Source organism: Pipistrellus kuhlii, unplaced genomic scaffold (genome assembly GCF_014108245.1).
Source record: "Pipistrellus kuhlii isolate mPipKuh1 unplaced genomic scaffold, mPipKuh1.p scaffold_m20_p_9, whole genome shotgun sequence".
Classification (NCBI taxonomy): Eukaryota; Metazoa; Chordata; class Mammalia; order Chiroptera; family Vespertilionidae; genus Pipistrellus; species Pipistrellus kuhlii.
The window spans coordinates 59,137,140-59,159,410 of record NW_023425595.1 but is presented as its reverse complement, the minus strand read 5'-3'; the positions used below and the strand labels follow the sequence as shown (position 1 = coordinate 59,159,410).

The 22,271-nt window shown below is 36.1% G+C and overlaps 1 protein-coding gene across 4 annotated transcripts in view; it reads right to left on the bottom strand.

Annotated features, from left to right (window-relative positions):
* The window catches only part of ATM (ATM serine/threonine kinase), a 111,519-nt gene that overhangs the window by 75,007 nt on the left and 14,241 nt on the right, over window positions 1-22,271 (bottom strand). For 3 of the 4 annotated variants that reach the window (XM_036427292.2, XM_045577833.1, XM_045577831.1), the window contains 11 exons: window positions 19,191-19,356; window positions 18,299-18,537; window positions 16,279-16,442; window positions 15,018-15,178; window positions 13,091-13,462; window positions 11,582-11,776; window positions 10,488-10,583; window positions 9,002-9,227; window positions 7,159-7,284; window positions 6,478-6,603; window positions 5,319-5,408 (listed from right to left, as the gene is read on the bottom strand). In XM_036427292.2, coding sequence (XP_036283185.1) covers window positions 5,319-5,408; window positions 6,478-6,603; window positions 7,159-7,284; window positions 9,002-9,227; window positions 10,488-10,583; window positions 11,582-11,776; window positions 13,091-13,462; window positions 15,018-15,178; window positions 16,279-16,442; window positions 18,299-18,537; window positions 19,191-19,356 — 1,961 coding nt within the window. Of the gene's footprint in view, window positions 1-5,318; window positions 5,409-6,477; window positions 6,604-7,158; window positions 7,285-9,001; window positions 9,228-10,487; window positions 10,584-11,581; window positions 11,777-13,090; window positions 13,463-15,017; window positions 15,179-16,278; window positions 16,443-18,298; window positions 18,538-19,190; window positions 19,357-22,271 lie in introns of those variants that run through there. The other variant, XM_045577832.1, reaches the window with a different exon arrangement.

The window sequence follows — 22,271 nt, the reverse complement described above, 5'->3', positions numbered from 1 at the left end:
TGGGCTTCCAGTCAAGGCAGAGGTATAGATAAATGCAATACTAACATCCTCCAAGGAGCACATCAAAATTACAACCATTACTCAAAATTGCCTGAAATCTAGCTAAACAAAAGTGTGTATAAAAATATACAGAAACCACATTGAGCCAAAACCGGTTTGGCTCAATGGTAGAGCGTTGGTCTGTGGACTGAAAGGTCCCAGATTTGATTCCAGTCAGGGGCATGTATTGTAAGTTGGTTGCGGGCACATCCCCGGTGGGGGGGTGTGCAAGAGGCAGCTGGTCGGTGTTTCTCTGTCATCGACATTTCTAGCTCTCTATTCCTCTCTCTTCCTCTCTGTAAAAAATCAATAAAAATATATTTTAAAAAAAGAAAAAAAGAAACCACATTGAGACTGGTAGAAGAGGGAGCTAGTCTCACACCAATGTCTTAAAAATCAGGAGGATATTTGGCTATGGAGATCCCTCTGAGGAGTGAGGGTTCCCAGACCCAAACCAAGCCCCCAAGCCCAGGGTTCCAGTGCCAGAAGAGAAGTCCCCATAATTTCTGGCTGTGAAAACCAGCAGGGATTGTGGTTGAGACAGAGGGCTGCTGGAGTCACAGGTGTTCCCTTTAAAGGGCCCCATTGCAAAAAGTTACTCAGATTCACTTGCTCTGAGCTCCAGCACTGGGGCAGCAGCTCAAAAGGCACCAGTGACATACAGAGAGGAACTTAACTGTCTGGATATGGGGCAAAGACTGGAAAAGTGGCTTGTACCCAGCAGAAGTGCTGGCAGAAACCATTGTTCCTTTTCTGAGCCCCATCCTCCAACCCCGCCACCTGGAACAAAGCCCACAGGCAAGCAGCATATCTGAGTCTAACTGTTTACTCCATTCTGTGAGTCTCGAGACAGTGCTCTACCCACCTTGTGGGCCCCTCCAAGCAACGTCCAGTAGCTTTTCCATACATGCAGCCTGTCTTGGCTCCTGCTGAGAACTTTCCTAAAATCTCTCAAGAGATCACAAACCCTACCTGAACAAGCAGGATCTGGTTTCGGCTCAATGTGGTTTCTGTATATTTTTTCATACCTCTTGCTAATGGCTCCAGGCCTGGCAAGAGCAACTGCTGGCCCCTGTTCACAGCATGGGCTCTCCCCCTCAACTCCAAGCCCACCACAAGTAGCAGTCATCTGCAGATCACGCTGTAGTTCACGCTGAGTGGCCCTGGGCAGGACATGGGTGGCAGCTGACTTTGGTCTGCACCTCCAAGAGGACTCCAGAGCCAGCGCACCAGGTGGACAGTGTCAGACAATGCCAGAACACTACCCAACCACCTCCACCAGCAACACACTCAAGGTGAGAACTCACTGAGCACCAGAGTCCTACTCCTAAGGGTTGACCCCTACATATACTAGGTGTACTGATTAATAATGCGGATTTTTTCAATAGATGGAGTTACATATATGATGATATATATGTGATTTAATATGTATGCTATTTTGCTGTATTGGCAACAAACTTCAAAACTTTATATGTCAAATTTGCTGAAGGTGTTAACATCATAGATATTTTTACACTTAAAAATGTCGAATTTCGTGCCAAAAAAAGAGCATTTGCAGGAAGTTATAATTCATTATTTTGAAGAAAAGTGCTGCTGAATACTTCGGGAATCTTATGGTGAACATGCTCCATCTCAAGATACTTGTGAATGCTGGTTTAAATGCTTTAGAAGTGATGATTTTGATGTGAAAGACAAAGAACATTCAGGTCAACAGAAAAAGTTTGAAGACCAACAATTTGTAATTTTGATGAAGATGCATGTCAAACTCAAAAATAACTTGCAGAATGATTAAACTTTGCTCAGCAAACAATTTCCAATTGTTTACAAGCAATGGGAAAGATTTTAAAGAAAGAAAATGGGTGCCACTCATGTGAGGCACACCACCCATGAATGGTGTGCCTCAAAACAAGAAAAGTTCTATTGGGACAGCATCCACAAATCACCTAAAAGATGGGAAAATGTGTAGCTAGCGATGGACATTACTTTGAATAAAGCACTTTTGATGTTTCTCTTGAAATTACTGTTTTCGCCGAGACCGGTTTGGCTCAATGGATAGAGCGTCAGCCTGCAGACTGAAGGGTTCCAGGTTCGATTCGGATCAAGGGCATGTACCTTGGTTGCAGGCACATCCCCAGTGGGGAGTGTGCAAGAGGCAGCTGATCGATGACTCTCTCTCATTGATGTCTCTAACTCTATCCTCTCCCTTCCTCTCTGTAAAAAATCAATAAAATATTTTTATTAAAAAAAAAAAGAAAGAAATTATTGTGTGTGTGTTTTTTTATTATAAAATCCGCATTATTAACCGGTACACCTAGTAACAGCTTTTCCTTTATAGTCGTGGCCATTTGCAGCCATTCGGCCTAGGGTAAATCCCTCCCATTGATGTGCCAACAACAATTAAGGCTAAACTATTATACAACAGGAGGGTTCACACAGCCAAGACATGGCACACCTGAAGTACCCAGCTAAAATGACCAGGGAGGCTGTGTCACTAGCCCCAACAGGACACCTCCTATATTAGACCACTCTACCAAGCCTGGGACATGTAGCAGCTCTACCTACTACACAGAAGCCACCATAGGTTGGCAGCCAAAATGAGATAAACCCCAAATGAAACAATAGAGCAACATTCCAGAAAAATAACTAAACAAATGGAGACAACCAATAACAGATGCAGAGTTCAAAACACTGGTTAAAGGATACTCAATGAACTTAGGGGAAGAGCAGATGAATTCAGTGAGAACTTAATAAGGAGAGGAAATATAAAAATGGAAATAGCAAACATAAAGAAGAACCCGATGAAAGATACACAAATTGAAATGAAGTTACTGGGAATCAACAATGGAATAGATGAAGCAGAGTAGCAAACCAGCAAGTAGAAGATAAAGTAGCAAAAAACACCCAATCAAAACAGCAAAAAGAAAAATAATCCAAAAAAATTGTAAGACAGTTAAAGGAGCCTCTGGGACAACATCAAGCGTACCGACATTCACATTATGAGGTTGCCTCCCGTAAGAAGAGAGCAAAGAATTGAAATCCTATTTGAAAAAATAACAACAAAAAACTTTTCTAACCTGGTGAAGAAAATAGACATACAAGTCCAGGAAATATAGAGCCCCAAACAAGATGAACTTAAAGAGGCCTACACCAAGACACATCATAATTAAAATGCCAAAGGTTAAAGACAAAGAGAGAATCTTAAAAACAGAAAGAAGAAAGCCATTAGTTAGCTACAAGAGAGCTCCCATAAGACTGTAATCTGATTTCTCACTAGAAACTTTGCAGGCGGAAGTATTTGCTCAAAATATTCAAAGGGATAAAGCAAGGATCTATAACCAAGATTACCTAGGAAAGCCAGCATTTAGAATCGAAGGACAGATAAAGAGATTCCAGGACTAGAAAAAGTTAGTTCATCACCATCAAACCAGAATAAAAAGAGATAAAAAATATCAGAAGCAGTGTGTGACTCAACTGAATAAAAGAATGAAATCTTGCCATCTGCAATAGCATGGATGCACCTGCAGAATATTGTGCTTAGTGAAATAAACCAGACAGAGAAGGACAAACGCCGTATGATTTCACATATAAGTGGAATCTAAAGAACAAATTAAATGAACCTGAACAGAAACAGACTCAGAAATACAGAGAACATTTTGATGGTTGCCAGATGGGAAGGAATTGGGAAAATGGGTGACAAAGGTGAAAGGATTAAATACAAATTGGTAGTGACAGAACAGTCATGGAGATGTAAAGTGCAGCATAGAAAATATAGTTAATAATAGTATAATAACTATATACAGTGTCAGATGGTATTTATCAGAGTGTTCATTTGTAAGTTATATACCTATCTAATCACTGGGTTGTATACCTGAAACTAACATAATATTATAACATAAAATATAATTAAATGAATAACAAGAACCTACAGCCAAAAATACTCTACCCAGCAAAGCTATCACTCAGAATCAAAGGCCAGATAAAGAGATTCACAAATAAAAAAAAGCTAAAGGAGTTCATCACCGCCTAATCAGAATTATATGAATTGCTGAAGGGGGTTCTTTAGGAAGAGGAAAAAAATAAAGATAAAAATTATGAACAACAAATACGTAACTATCAACAAGTGAATCTAAAAACCAAGGGAATTAAAAAATCTGATGAACAATATTAACTGGTGAATATAATAGAATCAGAGGTATGGAAGGGGAGTGGACTGATGATTCTCGGGGAAAAGGGGAGGGGGGCTGCGGGAAGATACTGAACATAACTGTGCACCTTTGGATGAGGACAATGAGGGTTGGGGAAAAGGCAGAGGGTGGGGTGGAAACCTGGTAGAGGGGAGCAATGAAGGGGGGAAAAAATGAGGAACATTTGTAATAATATGAACAATAAAGATTTATTTAAAAAATAAAAATTAAAAAATATATATAATTGAAAAAATTTAATTATTAAAAAAAAAAGATGATGGGTTAAAACTACATATATACCATACCCATATAATAAAATATCAGGCTACTGCTAAAAAATGAAAAGTGTAACACTAAGTAGTGACATGAAAAAGTGACTAAGATTTATTATTAAATGAAATTAATTCAGTTATAGAGTATTTATTTTCACTCATTAGATATTTGAATATCCACTGTGTATGCCAGGAATTATTCCAGTTAAAAAAGTATGTCTTTACTGATTCGGCTCCATGGATAGAGCTTCAGCTTGTGGACTGAAAGATCCCAGGTTCAATTCTGTCCAAAGGCACATAACCCGGGTTGCAGGCTCGATCCCCAGTGTTGGGTGTGCAGGAGGCAGCCTATCAATGATTCTCTCTCATCATTGATGTTTCTATCTCTCTCTACCCCTCCCTTCCACTCTGAAATCCACCAAAACATATATTTTTTAAAAAGTATGCATCACAGAGTCCATTTGTATGGAAGAACAACAGCAAATACCATGATGAGACTATGTGCTGCTCTGGCAAGGTTTTTGCTTTTCTTTATGAATAGAGAACTATTGTAATTTGGTACAGTGGTACACAGAAATAGATATGAACCTGGATGCTTAGTTCCCAATTGTTCAGTCTATTGTAATTTATTGAGAATTTATAGGTACTGATATTAAGAAGCAATGAAATATACCCACCCCAAAACAAATAACTTTAATTTCCACATTTAGAAAGCGTAAGATACCATATATTGTGAAATGCATCATTTAAAAGATAATTCAATGGGGGGAAAAACATCTTAGAAATCAATGAAATATGGTAGTAAAACAAGAAGCATACTTACTAAACTTGTACAAATATCAGCAATATCATTCATTAGTTTTGATGTTAACAATCGTAGGAAAAAGCTAGATGCAATCTTATTTGGACTGTGCTGTAATGAAGTCGAACAAGAAAACCAAGGAAACAAAGAAATAAAAATATTATTCTTGGCAAATAATGTTTTCTCTTTCTTGACTGAAATGTAAATTTTCCTTTACATAGAAAATTCTCTAACAGAAAAAGCACAGATAAAGAGTTTACTATTGGGAAGAAGTTATAAATTACTACAAAAATACTAATCTCTTTTCTTAGACAATAACTACATATCTTTCACTGTGCATAAACAACATTAAAGTAAAATACCAGCCAATGACCCTAAACATAAGTAAGCAATAACTGTAGCTTACATTTTATTCTTCCACTTCTCTCCTCCACTTACAGCAAAACATAAAATACCACATTACAAAACCAAAAATACATGCTGATAATTGATAAATGGCCATGTACTTAACATCAGCTTTCAAAATGTTTCCAATTATTATCAACAATCTGAACGGGCTCAGTTACCCCTCAGATCTGCTCCAAAACAAAACAAAGACTATACACAGTAGCACACTTCCTACCAAACGTTATATGGACTATATAGGCAAAAAGAGAGTAACAAATGTGCTGGACTTGTTTATCTTTGTGGTGCTCACTATCCCTCATATAGTAATATGCAAATCACACAGCTAGCAGTCAACACATTTTTATTAAATTAAATGAAAATTTGTGCACTGGGGGGGTTGGAGGGGTGGCGTCCTCTCACAGTCCAGGATCTCTTGGGGGATGTCCACCTGCCGGCTTAGGCCTCTGGCAGCCCAGAAGCCCTCAGGAGATGTCTGACTGACGGACATCTTTAGTGCTGCTGAGGAGGCAAGAGAGGCCCTAATGCCCCTGTGCTCACAGCCATCAGCCTGACAGCAAGTCATGTATGTAAAATCTCTGAAACCTTTCTGAAATGATGAAATTCTGATTACCTGTTGCTTTATTTATCTGAATACTACCTTTTATTTTCCTTTCAATTTAATCTTAAATCAGTGTGTAAACTTATAAATGGACCAAAAAACAAAAAATAATAACACCAACAAGTTATCAATCCCCTAGGAGGGTTATCCTGTCAAGCAGGAAGAACATCTTACCTTGTTACAGTTCCATAAGCAACTTGTACATAGATGCATCATATTTCTCAATGAAACAATTCTAGATTCTTCATTTGTCTTATTTTTAAACAAAGTAACACTTTCTCCAGCACACTGCATTAAAGACTATTAAAAATAAAAATAAAAATTCAAATTCCAGTTAAAATTAGAGTTTAATGACAGCTTCTAAAAGTTTTACTTAAGTGCAAAAATAAGTATTTAAGAAGTTATACTTGATTTATAACATAATTAAAATTTATTTTAATTATAAAAATTATTTTTAAATATTAAAAATTCTAAAGGATATATTTTATCCCATTTTTACAAATCACACAACTGACAGTGGTACCCAGAGATGAATATAAGTGCCTACTTGATTAATACTCTTAGTCAAGGATTCTTTAGAATAACTGATCACAGGAAAAACTTTTTAAAGTAGGGTAAAAATAAGAATTTTTGTTCAGATTAAATTTTAATGTAATATTTCAATTAGTGTATTTATTTTTGACTTAAAATAATTTCACATCTCAAGGAAGGACATAGAGTATTATTTCTTCTCAGGCTGCATAAATACAAGGGAAATGGTTAATCTATGTAAATATTTGTGTTTTCTAAACATACTAATTTTCCAAGGGATATATTTTCATTCAATTAATCTAGAACTTACATAAATTTTCCTACCTTGGCTTTCTGGAATAATTCTGATTTATATGCTTCCTCTTCAGTTGTTACACCCATATAACAATAGCAACCGAGAACACCCACCACAAGACTTGAACACCGGACAAGCGTTTCTGTATTTGAAGTCTTGAAATCAAAACACAAATAAAAACATACAGTTCATAAGTAATTTAAGTACACTATGATTATCTATATACATAAAAGCCAAGTGACCGGAATAATGGAAGGACTAGAACAACCAGTCACTATGATATGTACTGTGGCAGCCGACAGCCCTGATTGGAACCCCAATAGGCTCCCTACAACTGCCGTGGTTCCTCCCTCCACTGGCCTGGCCCCTATGGCCTCCCCCTCATCATGGGCGGGGCCGGCTGGCCAACTGCCTGTGGCCCCTCCCTCTGGGCTGGCCCCACCCATAGCCCCTTCTCCTGGCTGGCCAACCTCCTGCGTCCCTGCCCCCCAGCTGGCCTAGCCACAATCAGCCATGTGCACAAATTTGTGCAATGGGCCTCTAGTCTCTTATAAGAACAAATTTATGTACATAATAAAAAACATTAAGTACAATAAACTGAGTTAATAGTGGCATAATTCTGGTTATCTCTAAAAAAACATCTAAGAGATCACTGCAGAGTTGTGATAACCAAGATTCTCAAGAAAACAGAGGAAGTATGTAATCATGGCTAAGTAAGACATCTTGTCTTAAAGTAGCACAGAGTTCTGCACACAAAGGCCCTTAAGTATTTGAGGGAAGAAGAAAAAAAACAAACAAACTGGTAGGCAAATAAGTGTCTGTAACTCTTAGAACATACACAGAAATTAGATTCACATAAAGAAATATTACAATGACCTTGTGAGCTTCTGAAGAACAAGAACCTTGATTTATTCAGCTTTTTAGATTCCATAGACTAACACAAATATTTTTTGCAAGTAGGTACTGTTTAGCCAATTTTATAAAATTATTAATGATTTTGCAAAGGTTACACAGAAAAAGTAGCTTTTTGTTGTTGTAATTGTTCCCATATTGTAGGAAATGGCATTTTAGGGGAAAACACAGAACACCATAGTACTTTGTAATGAAAGTAGTTACAACTGTGATTCTGAACAATGGCAATAACTAAATTACTGACTTAAGGCAGATGAAACAGGAACAGGGTCCCTTCTCTGGTTCTTTAGCTCACTATCCTTGGCTAATGAATTCACTCCTTTGAAAAGCTTATAGTTATTATTTTATTCAACAAATACTTTATCATCTACCATGTAACAAGGCTTGTGGCAGATACAAAAAATAATAAAAATATATGTATATGCCCTTTAAGGAACTTATAGCATGATTTAGGAGGTATTTGTGTATAAAGTATATACATAAATTATGGCACAAGGAAGATGCTAAATATCCTTTCAAAATAGAAATATTAAGTATTATGAAAATCAAAAGACGAATTAATATGGCTGAGATTATCTAAGAAAGGCTTTAGCAAGGACTGTGACATTCAGTTTCAATTATATACTTTGCTGTTATTATAACACCTCCCTCCACAAAACTGAGTCACTTTTTTACCAAATTGTTCTACTCAAAACCATTATCATTATTAACCATAAACCCGCTCAAAGAATTCTACTTGTATGGTGTTTATCAGAATTCCTGGTACAAAGAGTATCAAATTATTATTCTTTGATTTTCCTTTTTTCATGCTATTTTCGATTTTAGCTGACATGTATTGTCACTTTGCTTTTAAAAAGAAGCTTCTCACCAGTCTTAGTGCCTTTCCTACCTATTTCTCCTTCCTAAACAGTCTGAAAAGTGGAATGAAATATGGGCCCCAGTTATTTTTAAAAATCTCACCTCAGATGAATAATTATTTAGAAGCTGTTGTGACAATCTCAGAAGATAGCGATCCAGCGATTCCTTGAGATTTGGGTGGACAGGAAAGCCTCTGCTAGAAGGGTGTGTTTTTATTGCACATTTTTCCACAACAGTTAAAAAATCCATCTTGTCAAAAGTTGTCTGAAGAAATAGTTCTTCAACTGCTGAGAATGAAGGCTCTTCTTTCACTTTTTGGTGCTGTTCACTTCAAGAAAGTAAGATCTTTAATTTAAAATTAAACCATCCACTATTTCATCTTCATATAACAATAATATCACACAAATGAAAACATTAACTTATTCAAAGACTGTTTATGCAAGTATTGAATTATTCTTTTAAATTCTCCTCTTTGGACATTGACACCTACTTGAACCAAATTTCATTATTCAGTAGCAAATTTTACTAACATGCATAGACCAAATACAAATTTCAATCTCAAAGAAAAGTTCAGAAAGGATTAAAAAGAAAACATTAATAACACCAGGTATAAACATGAACAATAACATTATAAAGCATTTCCCTTTTTTAAGCTTTGATTCCTCCAAAATGTAAAATTTTTTTCATCTTAAGCCCTTTTGAGGGAAATTAAAAATCTTCATGATAGTCATAGTGAAAAAACAAACAAAAAAACCCTTCAGGCCATCAACTAAAATGAGGCTTTAAAATTTATTTTTGCTTTTCTTTCTTCAAATATCATTGCCTTTTATTATCATTCATTTTTGAAGGTCGCATAGTTAGATTTTTCTTTTAATTGATGTTTAGTGAGAGGGACAGAGAAAAGCATTGCTGTGAGAACAAAACATTAATCAGCCACCTCCCGCCATGGATTGAACTTACAACCTAGGTATGTGCCCCAACCGGAATTAAACCAGCAACCTCTCGGGACATTGGACAATGCCCAAACAATTGAACAACACCAGCCAGGGCTAACATAGTCAGTTAACATATAAAACTGGGTCTTATCTTTAAAAAACTCATTTCACATAAATTTGTCTTAATTTCCCATCATAACATTCTTTTTTTTTTAAATCCTCATCTGAGGATGTTTCCACCAATTTTAGAAAGGAAAGAAGAAAGAGAGAAATATCAATGTGAGAGAGAAACATCAATCAGTTGCCTCCTGCATGCTCCTTGACAAAATATCAAACATGCAACCTACATAATGTGTCCTGACTGGGAATTGAACCTACACCTTTTTGGTGTATAGACGACACTCCAATTAATTGAGCCATCCAGCCAGGGCCATCATAACATTCTATTTTCTTCCATTGACAAATGTCATTTTATACTAAAAATAGTAAACTAGATTTAAATTTAGGGACCATAAATTGCCATCACTAAATTATAAGAAACATTTCCCTAGCTAACAGTTGCAATTTTTTAGTTGCCCAATTTAGTTCAACATTTCTAAGATGTAATTAAAGATATAACTTAAAAAAACACAGAACTCTATTAGATAACATACCATTCTGGCACACTCTGGAAGAAATTCATTGCAGCTTTACAGTTTTTCATAGTGAGACTCACAAGAATTTTCCCCAGTGTGAGATAAGGAAAATTACTATAAAGGAAAATAAAAATCTTCACTTAGAACACCAAAACCATTTAAAGTATTCTTTAAACTTAAACATCAATGTCTGACATTAGTATATACCTCTAAAATCTGGATCCAAAATTAAAATTGCTTTTATCTATACTGAATGTCTTAACATCTGAAAGAATTTAAGGAGCATACATTTTTAAATATATATATTTTATTGATTTTCTACAGAGAGGGAGAGGGACAGAGTGTCAGAAACATCAATGAAAGAGAACCATCGATCAGCTGCCTCCTGCACACCCCCTACCGGGGATGTGCCCGCAACCAAAGTACATGTCCTCGACCGGAATGGAACCTGGGACCCCTCAGTCCGCAGGCTGACACTCTATCTACTGAGCCAAACCGGCTTCGGTGAAGGAGCATACATTTTATGTTACTAATATTTTTAACACTTTCTAGAAGCAAAATTATGTGCAAAGCTGTAAAGCTCATTTCTGAAATAAAACAATTATGAAATGAAAGCACTAGGACCCAGAGGTCTGTCCTCCGATCATTCAGTTCCAATTATTGACTATGGTAAGGGTACATGGGTAAGCTGCTCCCCATTCTAGTGCTTAAACCCAATCTTGCCTTTTTCTCATTTCATCCACCCACTAATTTAACATATTTCACCCAGAAGACACTCCCTCTATGATTCCAGAATACACCTGAGTTGGATATATGTTCAGGTGGATCTATTTATAGAAGATCACAGAACACATAAGTGCTCAGAGAGTTATATGCACATTCTTTGTGCACATCCCTCTTATTCTCACTGTGTAGAGTTACAAAAATAAAGTAAAAGTACATGGACTAAGAAAGAAACTGTAACAACAAAGGAAGTATTTAATATTTGGGCTAGCTCTGGAAAGTCCTGCACTATCACTGTAAAATAAAGCTGTCTAGCATCAAATAGTAATGGATGGAGCCTGACTAAACAAAACCAAAAAAACAGCAGCACAACAATGAACTCAAACTACCTGTGAAGAATTGGAGGCAGCTCTGTACTGTTTTCAAAGTCATCTTCTAACTGATAGAATAAGAGCCATTTCATTATCAATTCCTTTAACGAAAAACTTCTGTTTCCTTCGCATATATTCTGCTCCATTCCCATTTTTACTGTTTCTGGCACTACACAGGTGGTCAGTGCCAAAGTCAAACAGGATATCACAGGACTGTAACAAAACAAAGAATGATCAGTGTTATAAGTACCCTCTTTAAGGATATAGTTCTACTAAAACAATAAGGTTTATGAATATTGAGCAAACAAGTGGTAAACTGTCAAATTACCCATAAAAAAATTTAAAGCATTTAATTCTTTAAAACTGACCTTAGTAATCTCTCCACATTTAAAACTAAATTTTCATTTATTTATTTATTTAATAAGACAAACAATAAATCTTCTGAAATAGAATTTAACAATCTGTAACTGAAATTCCAAATTCCAAAAATCGGAGGGTAGATGAATATATAGCACATTCCAAAAAATGTATACACACTTTGAATAATTATTAATTCCAATGAGCTAAATCTGAAAAGAAAGAAACCCTAATTGGGCTATTAGCTGCTAAAGTGTGGATACATTTTCTTGGGACACATGTATGCAGAGGTTGGCAAAAGTAGGTTTACAGTTGTCTGTATGGAAATAATACAAATAATATATTAATCTATAGATTGAGTGACCAGATTATTATGATCTCTGAACGCATAATAATCTGGTCACTCAGTGTATATCCTATATAATAAAAGGCTAATATGCAAATTGTCCCGACCAGGAGTTCGACCAGCAGGCAGGGCAGCCAACCAGCCATGTCCCCTCCCCCTGGCCAGGCTGGCCGGACTCCACCCATGCACACGAATTCATGCACTGGGCCTCTAATATATATTTATACACACACACACACACACACACACACACATACACACACACACACACACACTGAGTGGCCAGATTGTTATGCGTTTTGAGATTATTATCGTTCTAAGATTATTATGTGTTCAGAGATCATAATAATCTGGCCACTCAGTGTACACATAAAAGCCTAAGCAATGGTCCAACTGGTAGCTATGATGCACACTGACCACCAGGGGGCAGATGCTCAACACAGGAGCTGCCAAGCTGCAGTGACTTGGCAGCTGCAACTATCAGGTGATAAGCCCGATTCCAGGTGTATCACCCAAGAACCGCCCTCTCGCAATCTGGGAACCCTCAGAACATGTCAGTGAGCTCACTTCGGCCTGATCCCCACAGACCAGGCTGAGGGACGCATCAGTGCACGAATCCGTGAACTGGGCCTCTAGTAAAAAAATAAACTCTTGTGTTTGCGTACTCACAATGGTGAATCTACTGCTACTTTTGGCCACCTCTGTGTGTGTGTGTGTGTGTGTGTGTGTGTGTGTGTGTGTGTGTATATATATATATATATATATATATATATATATATATATATGAAAATTACAAAATCTGATACAATGCATAGTTAACTTACCATGAAGGTCTACAAGCTGACCCAGTAAATAACTTCCAGAATTCTCTGTCAATCTCAACTAAGCTCCCTTGAATTATGGCTCCAAGTAAGCCAAAATTTTCAGCTTGTATTTGTTCAAAACTTATATTGCGCAAGGTAATAGACCAAATTTTAATCCAGAGTTTCAATAACTCTGACTTTTGTGAGCTTCCTAGGTTTGATTTCTTGCCTTGACACAACGCGACTTCCATAAGGCATCGTAACACATAGGGTGTGCGTTCCCCACGTCGCTGTTGAGGTAGAAGCTGGTATAGTATCATCAATAATGGTGACAGCTCACAGTTAGGTAAACATGCAGGATATTTTGATATTAATTGAATTACAATCTGTAACCTGAAAAAAAAAGTGTAATTAATTTGAAAATTATTTAACTCCACTAACAAGCTAAAAAACATATACAGTACCATTTATCATACCCTAATTAGAATACCACTATCAGTAGTTTCCATACTGTTCTCACAATAACCTGGCTCTTATTTTTATTAGGCCCTTTCCTAAGTGTCAAGAAGTGACAGCTTTTTGCCTAGCTGAGTAAGCTATATTCCCCTTACACAAAAACTTTAAAGAAAAACTAAACTATTGAAATAGCAATATTATACTCCTGCGTTATTGCACCCATCCCTGTTCTTCAGCCACCGATAATATTCCTTCAAAACAGGAAAACAAACAAAACCTCAAAAAACTGTTTTCCCTTGACATTAATTCAGTTATTCAATAAATATTTGCTGTGAGTTCTCCAAAATGGGTGCTACTCAGGAAAAGAAACTTTATCTTACTCACTTCTGTATCTCTAACGTTTGGCACATAACTCTTTACTGAACGGACAAATTAACAAATCTGAACTAGGCACCCTCGACTATATAAAACAAACATAAGCTTAAACAAGAGGTACCTAAATAAATACACTTTTCCCCGCACAAGTCAATTATATTTAAACATTACACCAACATAGTAAATATCAAAAGAACACTTATCAAAGTTTCACTATAATCTTCAAATTTCTAACCGTCCCTAGGCAGGCTGCCTAACCTTTCTATTTCTCTTATCTCTTTAGTACAACAAACAGGCTGAACTGGATGAATTCTGAAGATTTCTACCAGACCAACTCCCCCCGAATCCCCACAGAATTCCACAGATTATTTAATTATTTAAATAATTGTGAATACTATATGGGACTACAGAACATAGCAAATAAGAAAAAAATAGCCTTTGTCACGGCATAAGGTCCAAATATATGTGATTTCTGAATGTTATCTTTCTTCTTTTTTTTTGTCAATCCTCACCTGAGGATATTTTTCCATTGATTTTTAGGAAGAGGGAAAGACAGAGAGAAACATCGATGTGAGAGAAACACATCACACTGATTGGTTACCTCCTACAGGAGCCCTGACTAAGGCCCAGGCCAGGGCGCAGCCTGCAACCAACATAAGTGCCTTTGACTAGAATCAAACCTGGGACCCTTTAGTCCGCAAACTGACACTCCATCCACTGAGCCAACTGGCTAAATCATCTTTAATTTCTTCCTAATATAATTCTACAAAAAGGTGCTATGCATGTCAAGTATCTTCGTACTGAGGTATACAACAATGAATTCCATGAGGCACACTAGTGACTGCCTAGTAGGCACCCATTCTCGCTTATTCCTTACTATAACAATATACTTAAGAGAAGTGGCCCGGTCCCTGAAACGGCAGATGAGCCATGGTGGTGGAACTCAACAAGTCCTGGCAATCATTCTCCCTTTGTCAGTGAATGGTTTGGGAGCAAATGACCTCATTCTGGCCAGGGAAATTATCCTCCTGGCTAATGAGATTAAAGGAGGTCTTTGTGAGAAAAACTAAAGGAGACTAAAATGACACTGAAAGAGGGGGGGAAAGTTATATTTTACCAAGGCACAAGTTCAAAATCACTCTGTGACTTCTGAAGATGATCTTTTATTACATCCCAGCCTAATTCTATTTTCCTCTTTTTGCAAGGTACACTATATTCTCTTTGTGTGGGAGTGTAAGACTGAGAAATCTCCAAAGTTCTGGTATCTTCATCAAAAATCTGTAAAATATAAAATTAAAGATATATTTTTATATTGCTATTGAACTATTTCTAATGAACTATTAGAAAACAATGTCACTCCTCAAATGAAGATACAAGGAAGTCATAAAGTAACAAACAATTTTGCATGACTGCCATGCCTCAAGAGAGAACAAATATTACCAAAAGAGTATCAGCTTTATTTCCTAGTGACATTTACTAAAAAAAACAAAAAACAAAAAACAAGATATTTAAAAGCAAAGCAAAAACCTCTTGTTTCAAAGGAATTAAATCACAAATGTAGCATTAAAAAAAACCTCTTGTTTCAAAGGAATTAAATAATAAATTTAGCATAAAAAATTAAATCATAAATTTTAGTAACAAGTAAAATTATCTAGGATGTTAACCAAATCTTGAGAGAAAAAGTTTTACTTCAGAAACATTAAGCTATTAAATGATGAATGGATAACAAAATGTTAAATATTACTCAGTAATTTTAAAAAATGAAATACTGATTCAAGGTAAAATATCAAATTAAACTTGAAAACATTATGCTAAGTGAAAGAAGCCAGTCAGAAAAAACCATTTATGTATGATTGTACTTACTTAAAATGTTCAAATTAGGAAAAATTGATGGACAAAGTAGATTAGTGGTGTGTTACTAGGGACTGGAAGAAGTAGGGAATTAGGACTGACACTAAAAGGAGAAAAGTTTGGGGAAATGTTTTCTGTAAATAAATAGAGGTGATGGGTATAAAGCACAGTGAAAATACTTAAAAACCACTAAATTGCACACTTTAAAATAAAAAATTTTATTCTGTTATTTCTAACTCAGTAGAACAAAACAATGAAAGAAACATTAGGGTTGGGTAATCTTATTTCCTATAGATAATATATTAGGAATGAAAAAGTTCATCATCACTTTTCACTAAATTTATAATATGCAGAACAGTTAGTTACCTTTTAAGTCAGAAGGCAACTCTAAATATTTATGGTGCTTTGAAAAGAGCAGTTACATGTACAAAGCAATTTTACAGGCTTTTTTTCAGAACACAGATTTTAAAAGCCCACTAAAAAGAAAATTAACAAGAAATTTTAAAATGTGACAAGAATTATTGTACCTGGTGACAAACATCTGCCATCAAGTCAATTAAGTTTTCTTTGACAGCAATGTTACGAGATCCTGAAGAATATTTCCCTCTGCTTCCTATTTGACTTATCTCATTAACTAGCAGATCGTATAAGTTATATAAGGTACTTTTCCATTTTCTTGATTCATAAGCACCTGTAATTCAAAAAATTATACATATATATACTCCATTTGTACTACCAATTCCCACAAAATTATTCATGTGTTAAGAAAAACATTAGAAGACATCTGGTCCAACATTCTCCCATCCAAGTACTAACCAGGCCCGACCCTGCTTAGCTTCCGAGATCAGACGAGATCGGGCGCGTTCAGGGTGGTATGGCCGTAGACTGGTCCAACATTCTATTCAGTACTGATACCTCCTCTGACAATAGCTTTGACAAGATACACTTCATATTGCTGTGTCCATTTCACAGTTATTTGTTATAGAATTCTTCCATATTCTGATCTAAACTTTCTCTAATCAACTCAATCAAAATCTCAAGCAAACGTTCTCTAATTTCTTCTCTCGCCTGAAACAAATAGTTAATATTTCCCTCTTTTGTATGAGGAGCAAGTTATCTGTATGTCTAAGAGAGAAACTTACCAGTCCCTTCTACTAGTGTACAAATAACATGTAGTCAACTTATTACTCAGCAATTTAAAATGCTAACCATCAAAATCTGATGAACATAATACTTCCACTGTGATCTGACCAGCATGGGGGACAATGGGCTATTACTTCTCACAACAAAACAGAAAACACAAAATCTACTTACTTAGCCTTGCACTACGGTAGCATTTCTGGCAGCCTCATCATCTTGACAATTTTTAATTCATCCTAATATGCAGTAAACTAAAACCCTAAACATGTCACACCATCTCCTAATAAACCTGATTTTCATCTTGGTGAGAGCTATGTGAAAGATGATAAACTACGAAAAATTACCATTCTTTGACTCACCATGGTTTCATGGGTTAAAAATATATCTAATCATACATACTAGAATTCATGTAATACCCACAGCTACTTTTGATTTTAAAAGTGGCTACAGCAATTCTCCCAAATTTTGGGGACTATTACTCAATGCAGCATGATATCTTAATAAGGTCATTAAATTAGTCACGATGAATTGGTCCAAGGGCTAGTACAAGCCCAAAGGCAAACTCAGGCTGAGCATGAGAAAACTCATTTGGTTCCAGGTCCACCCAATGAAGTTCCTGTGTACTGAATGGAGCTCCACCATCTAAGCAATAGTCTCTCAATAAAAGACAAATGGGAAGGATTAAGAGTGCATGGGTCATTCATTTCTGGTTTCCCAGTACACAGGGGCCTGGAGTAAATATGAGGTTTAAGGCTATATGTATAAACTTTCCTGGGGAACTGACTAACTTGATTGGCTATTTGCAGTCCATATTTATCTATTTTATCTTCTAATAAAAACAATGTGTGGGTAAATAAGACCATGCCTTCTCTAAATTCTTTTACACTTAGCTATGTCATTGGTCAGCAAACTCATTAGTCAACAGAGCTAAACGATTGAAATTTCTTTTGAGAGCCGAAAACCAACTTCTGAGCATGGGCCACGAAGTTTCAATTGCACTGTACATGCACAACCACAAGTGGTATTTTGTGGAAGAAAAACAGTCAAGGGACCAAAGAGCTGCATGTGGCTCGAGAGCTGCAGTTTGCCGACCACTGGTCTATGTCATATCTCTCAGTAACTAATTATTGCTGCATAATTTACTACTAGAGGGAATAGTAACTCATATTTGTTTATATTCCTCATACTATCTAGCATTATACTGAACAAATAGTTAAGGCAAAATATGATTTTCTACCACAGCTCCAAATTCTAAAAATGTGTGTGAAAACTATCATCATAACTAATATCATCAGTAAGCACAACAATCCAAAAGTACGTCATTACATCCGACCAAATACCCATTTCATGCTTAAGCCTCTATGTTTCAAAGAAGCAAATTCAAAACAGCAAAAACTTCCTTTATACCTTTTTCTTGGGTTTTGGCTCCCTTTGGATGATGAATATAAATTTGCAGTTGAAATAATTCAATAATTACTTCTTTTAAGGAATCATTAAGTCTATGTTGAGTCCAAATATAAAGAAAGGTAGGAAGAATTTTATCTCCTAACTCACACACTTCATTTCGAAAGTTAACAGCCAAAGCCTTGAGGAAGATAACAAATGCTGCTAAGATATGACTTAAACCCGCAGAGATCTGGTCTTGTCTGTGAAAGAAAATAAACATATTTAACTTGGTATTACAGGGGGGGGGAGGGGGGGGGATACACAAACTAAAGACAATTATGAAGTTGCATGCTGAAATAAACAGTATCTAATTTTCAAATAATAAGTCTTAGTTTCGGAACTATTCTCACATACACACACAAATCACAGCAGCACTACATAGCAACAAAAAAAAAGGTCTTTCTTGGTGCTAAATAAAACTCCTCTGTTAGCTCTCCCTGCTTCTGGAACATTGTCTAAAGTTACACAAAACTGATCTGTAATCCCTACCATTTATAAAATGTTTCACATTAAAAAGTGGGTAATACCACCAAATATAAGATCAATATTTCCAAAATATACTATTCTATTTTATTCTTATTATAAAAAATGGGAAAATAAAACTACTTAAAGGGCATTTAGCTTTCCTGCCATTAGAAAAGAAAGATCTTTCACTTAGAAACATCATTTCATGTTCTGTATACTGGATATTCAGGAAGTGTTGGACCTAACTAGTACTTCCTTTGGGAATCCACTAGTTCTACTATAATGAACCAAGTTTTAAAAGTTGGTAGAATTTCTAGTCACTGAATCAAAAACATAGTTTTCAAGATCAAATGGATTTTCAACAAAATACAAAAGGAGATTAAATTACCTTGCATTCTGAATAGCCTTGGAAAAACAATCCAAAAATTTGGGATTTAATCCATCAGTTTGTGAACAGCATCCTTTAGTCACAGCATGAATGATTCTAGCTACTAAAACTCTGTTAATGTCTTGTGAAGGATTGAGATACAGCTCAAAGTACACAAAAAACAATTCTTAAAAAATAATAAAAAAAATAAAACAAAAATGTGTTAGTTATGTTTTGTAAAAAGAAAAGTATCAAAATCATTTAAGTTAAATGTCACATTTAAGTTTCAATATTCCCACATAAAATAAAGATTTAAATTATAATATTTAAACACAGTGAAAGCATTTGATCAGTATTTAATTGTATTTTATATAAGTTGTATTCAAGACAGGAACAACTTAAGCAGCAGAGAACAGAAACACGTTTGAGGGCCAGACTTCAGATAAGCTACTTAACTTCTCTATCCCTATGTTCCTTCATGGGGCCTAACAAAGCACTTGACACATTGCACATTCCAGTTTTTTGTTTTGTTTTAATGCCATTGGAGTAACAGTAGACAATTTATTTCTCACAGACATAATAGTAGGTACCTTCATTTTTGCATAATATCCTCAATGTCAAAAGCAAAGTGAAGAGGGACAGGTGAAACAGGTATAAACATTGAGCTAGGGAGAGAAACCCCAAGCTTATAGTAAGCAAGCAAACTTGCCCTAGCTCAGTAGTCAGCCAACTCATTAGGCAACAGAGCCAAATATCAACAGAACAACGATTGAAATTTCTTTTCAGAGCCAAATTTTTTTAACTTAAACTTCTTCTAACGCCACTTCTTCAAAATAGATTCGCCCAGGCTGAGGTATTTTGTGGAAGAGCCACACTCAAGGGGCCAAAGAGCCGCATGTGGCTCGCAGGCTGCAGTTTGCCGACCACTGCCCTAGCTGGTTTGGCTCAGTGGCTAGAGTGTCGGCCATCAGCAAGAAAGGTCCCAAGTTCAATTCCTTCCAATCAAGGGCACCTGCCTGGGTTGAGGCCCAACCCCTGGGGTTGGGGTGAGGGGGGCTGTGTGCAAAAGGCAGCCAATCAATGATTCTCTTTCATCATTGATGTTTCCGTCTCTCTCTCCCTTTCCCTTCCCCTCTGAAAGCAATAAAAATATATTTTAAAAAATAAAGTGTAACTCTTTAAAAAATAATAATAATAATAAGCAAACTTGTCCCTTGTTCTGGAGAAAGCCATTAATCATCTCTATCAAGATCTCTTTCTCCCAAGGCTCACTATACAAACACATCTAAAAAACAACAGTCTGGATAAAAAGCAACTCTGCCAGGGCTCTAATTCTCCTTATGGGAAGAACCTGTATCAGCAACTTGGCTTTTCGTTGTGTTGGGAGATAGGTCTCGATGCATCTCATGTTTCTGCACATCTTATGAGGGAATTGAGCCACGAACTCCGCGTTCACAGGTCAATGCTCACCACAGAAACACACCAATGGGGCAGGCTTTGTTTTTCTAATTTCTTGAGATAGAAGCTCAGATCATTGACTTGAGATCTTTCCTTTTTTTTTTTTTTTTGAAGGATTAATATTTTTGAGATATAATTGGCATATTATATTAATTTCAGATGTACAGTATGATTGGTGTATTCTGTGAAATGATCACCACAGTAAATCTAGTTAATATCCATCACCACTCATAGTTACAACATGCTTTCCTTGTGATGAGAAATTTCAAGATCTACTTTCTTAGAAACAATAAAATTTACAAACTACTGCAATATAAATCTAATAAAAATATACAAATTCTATATAACGATAATGATAACATTGATATCCATAAATCAAAATAGACCTACATAAGTGGAAAAATATATCATGTTTATGGGCTGGAAGACTCTTCAATATTAAGATTTCTTTTCTTCCTACATTGTTTAATACATTCCATACAATCCCTATTAAAACTCCAGCAGTATTTTTTGTAGAAATAAAAAGGGTGATTCCAAAATTTATATGGAAATGTTGACTCAGCCCTAGGCCACCTTCTTATTCCACTCTAAACTCTCTCCCTTGACAATCCCATCATATCCATAGCTTCAACCACACTACTACCAAATATGTACTTTGAATGTAAACTTCACTTCTTGAGCAGTCCTCCTTAGAGAAGCAAGTTTCAGAGAAGGGAGCTAATTAAGCAAACTACTTAAAATAATTCCACAAAAGGGCTGATTATTACAAGTGGTAGTAGTTCACTTAAAAATAAAAAAGGATTTCAGAGAATATTTCAAATGCCGGAATCATAGTAAAAGAAAGGCTGCCCTTTTTTTTTTTCCTGGTGAGAACTATGGTTACAAGTAACTATCTAAAATTCAAACCTGCAAATATCCTAAATACTTAGGGTGGACCACTTTGGTGAGAGACTTGTTGGAGCATGCTAGATATTACCGGCCTATTCTCCGAAGACTGCCACAAGCTTTGTTGAAGGCTGTGTTTGGGATAAACCTAACCTTGTGTTCAGAGCTACAGCAAAGGATCGGATGATGCCTTAGAAATTAATGCAACAACTGAGCAGGCTTTTATTCATGTGGGAACAGAAGAGTGTAATACAGGGCACTGACTAGGTCATGATTTTATGGTTCACATATATCTCATTTTGAAATGATAAACTGACAGCAAGGAATAAAGATAAATGTCTTTTAATTTAGTTAGCACAATTTATCTTGAATACTTTTCAATGAAAATACTGAGTTTTTAAATTTTCAGAGGTGATTGTATTGGAAGACTTCGACATCTGGCTTAAAGTGGCCTTGATAGAGCTAAATTCCTTTTTCATTAAACCATTCAGATCCAGAAATGCTTCCACCTTTGAAATCAATAAACTCAAATGTTTTACTCTGTCCACAGCTTCCTTCCTTTGAGGTCATTTATTACCTTTCACTTAACAAACTGTCAACATATGAGGTTGCTTCCTGATACTAGACCCAGAAATGTTCCACATTTGAAATAAACTCAAATCTTTCCATCTCTGACCATAACTTCCTTCCTTTGTGATTTCTCGATACCTCTTACCTAAAAATTGTCAACAGCACTAGATTCCTCCCTGGCACCCACTC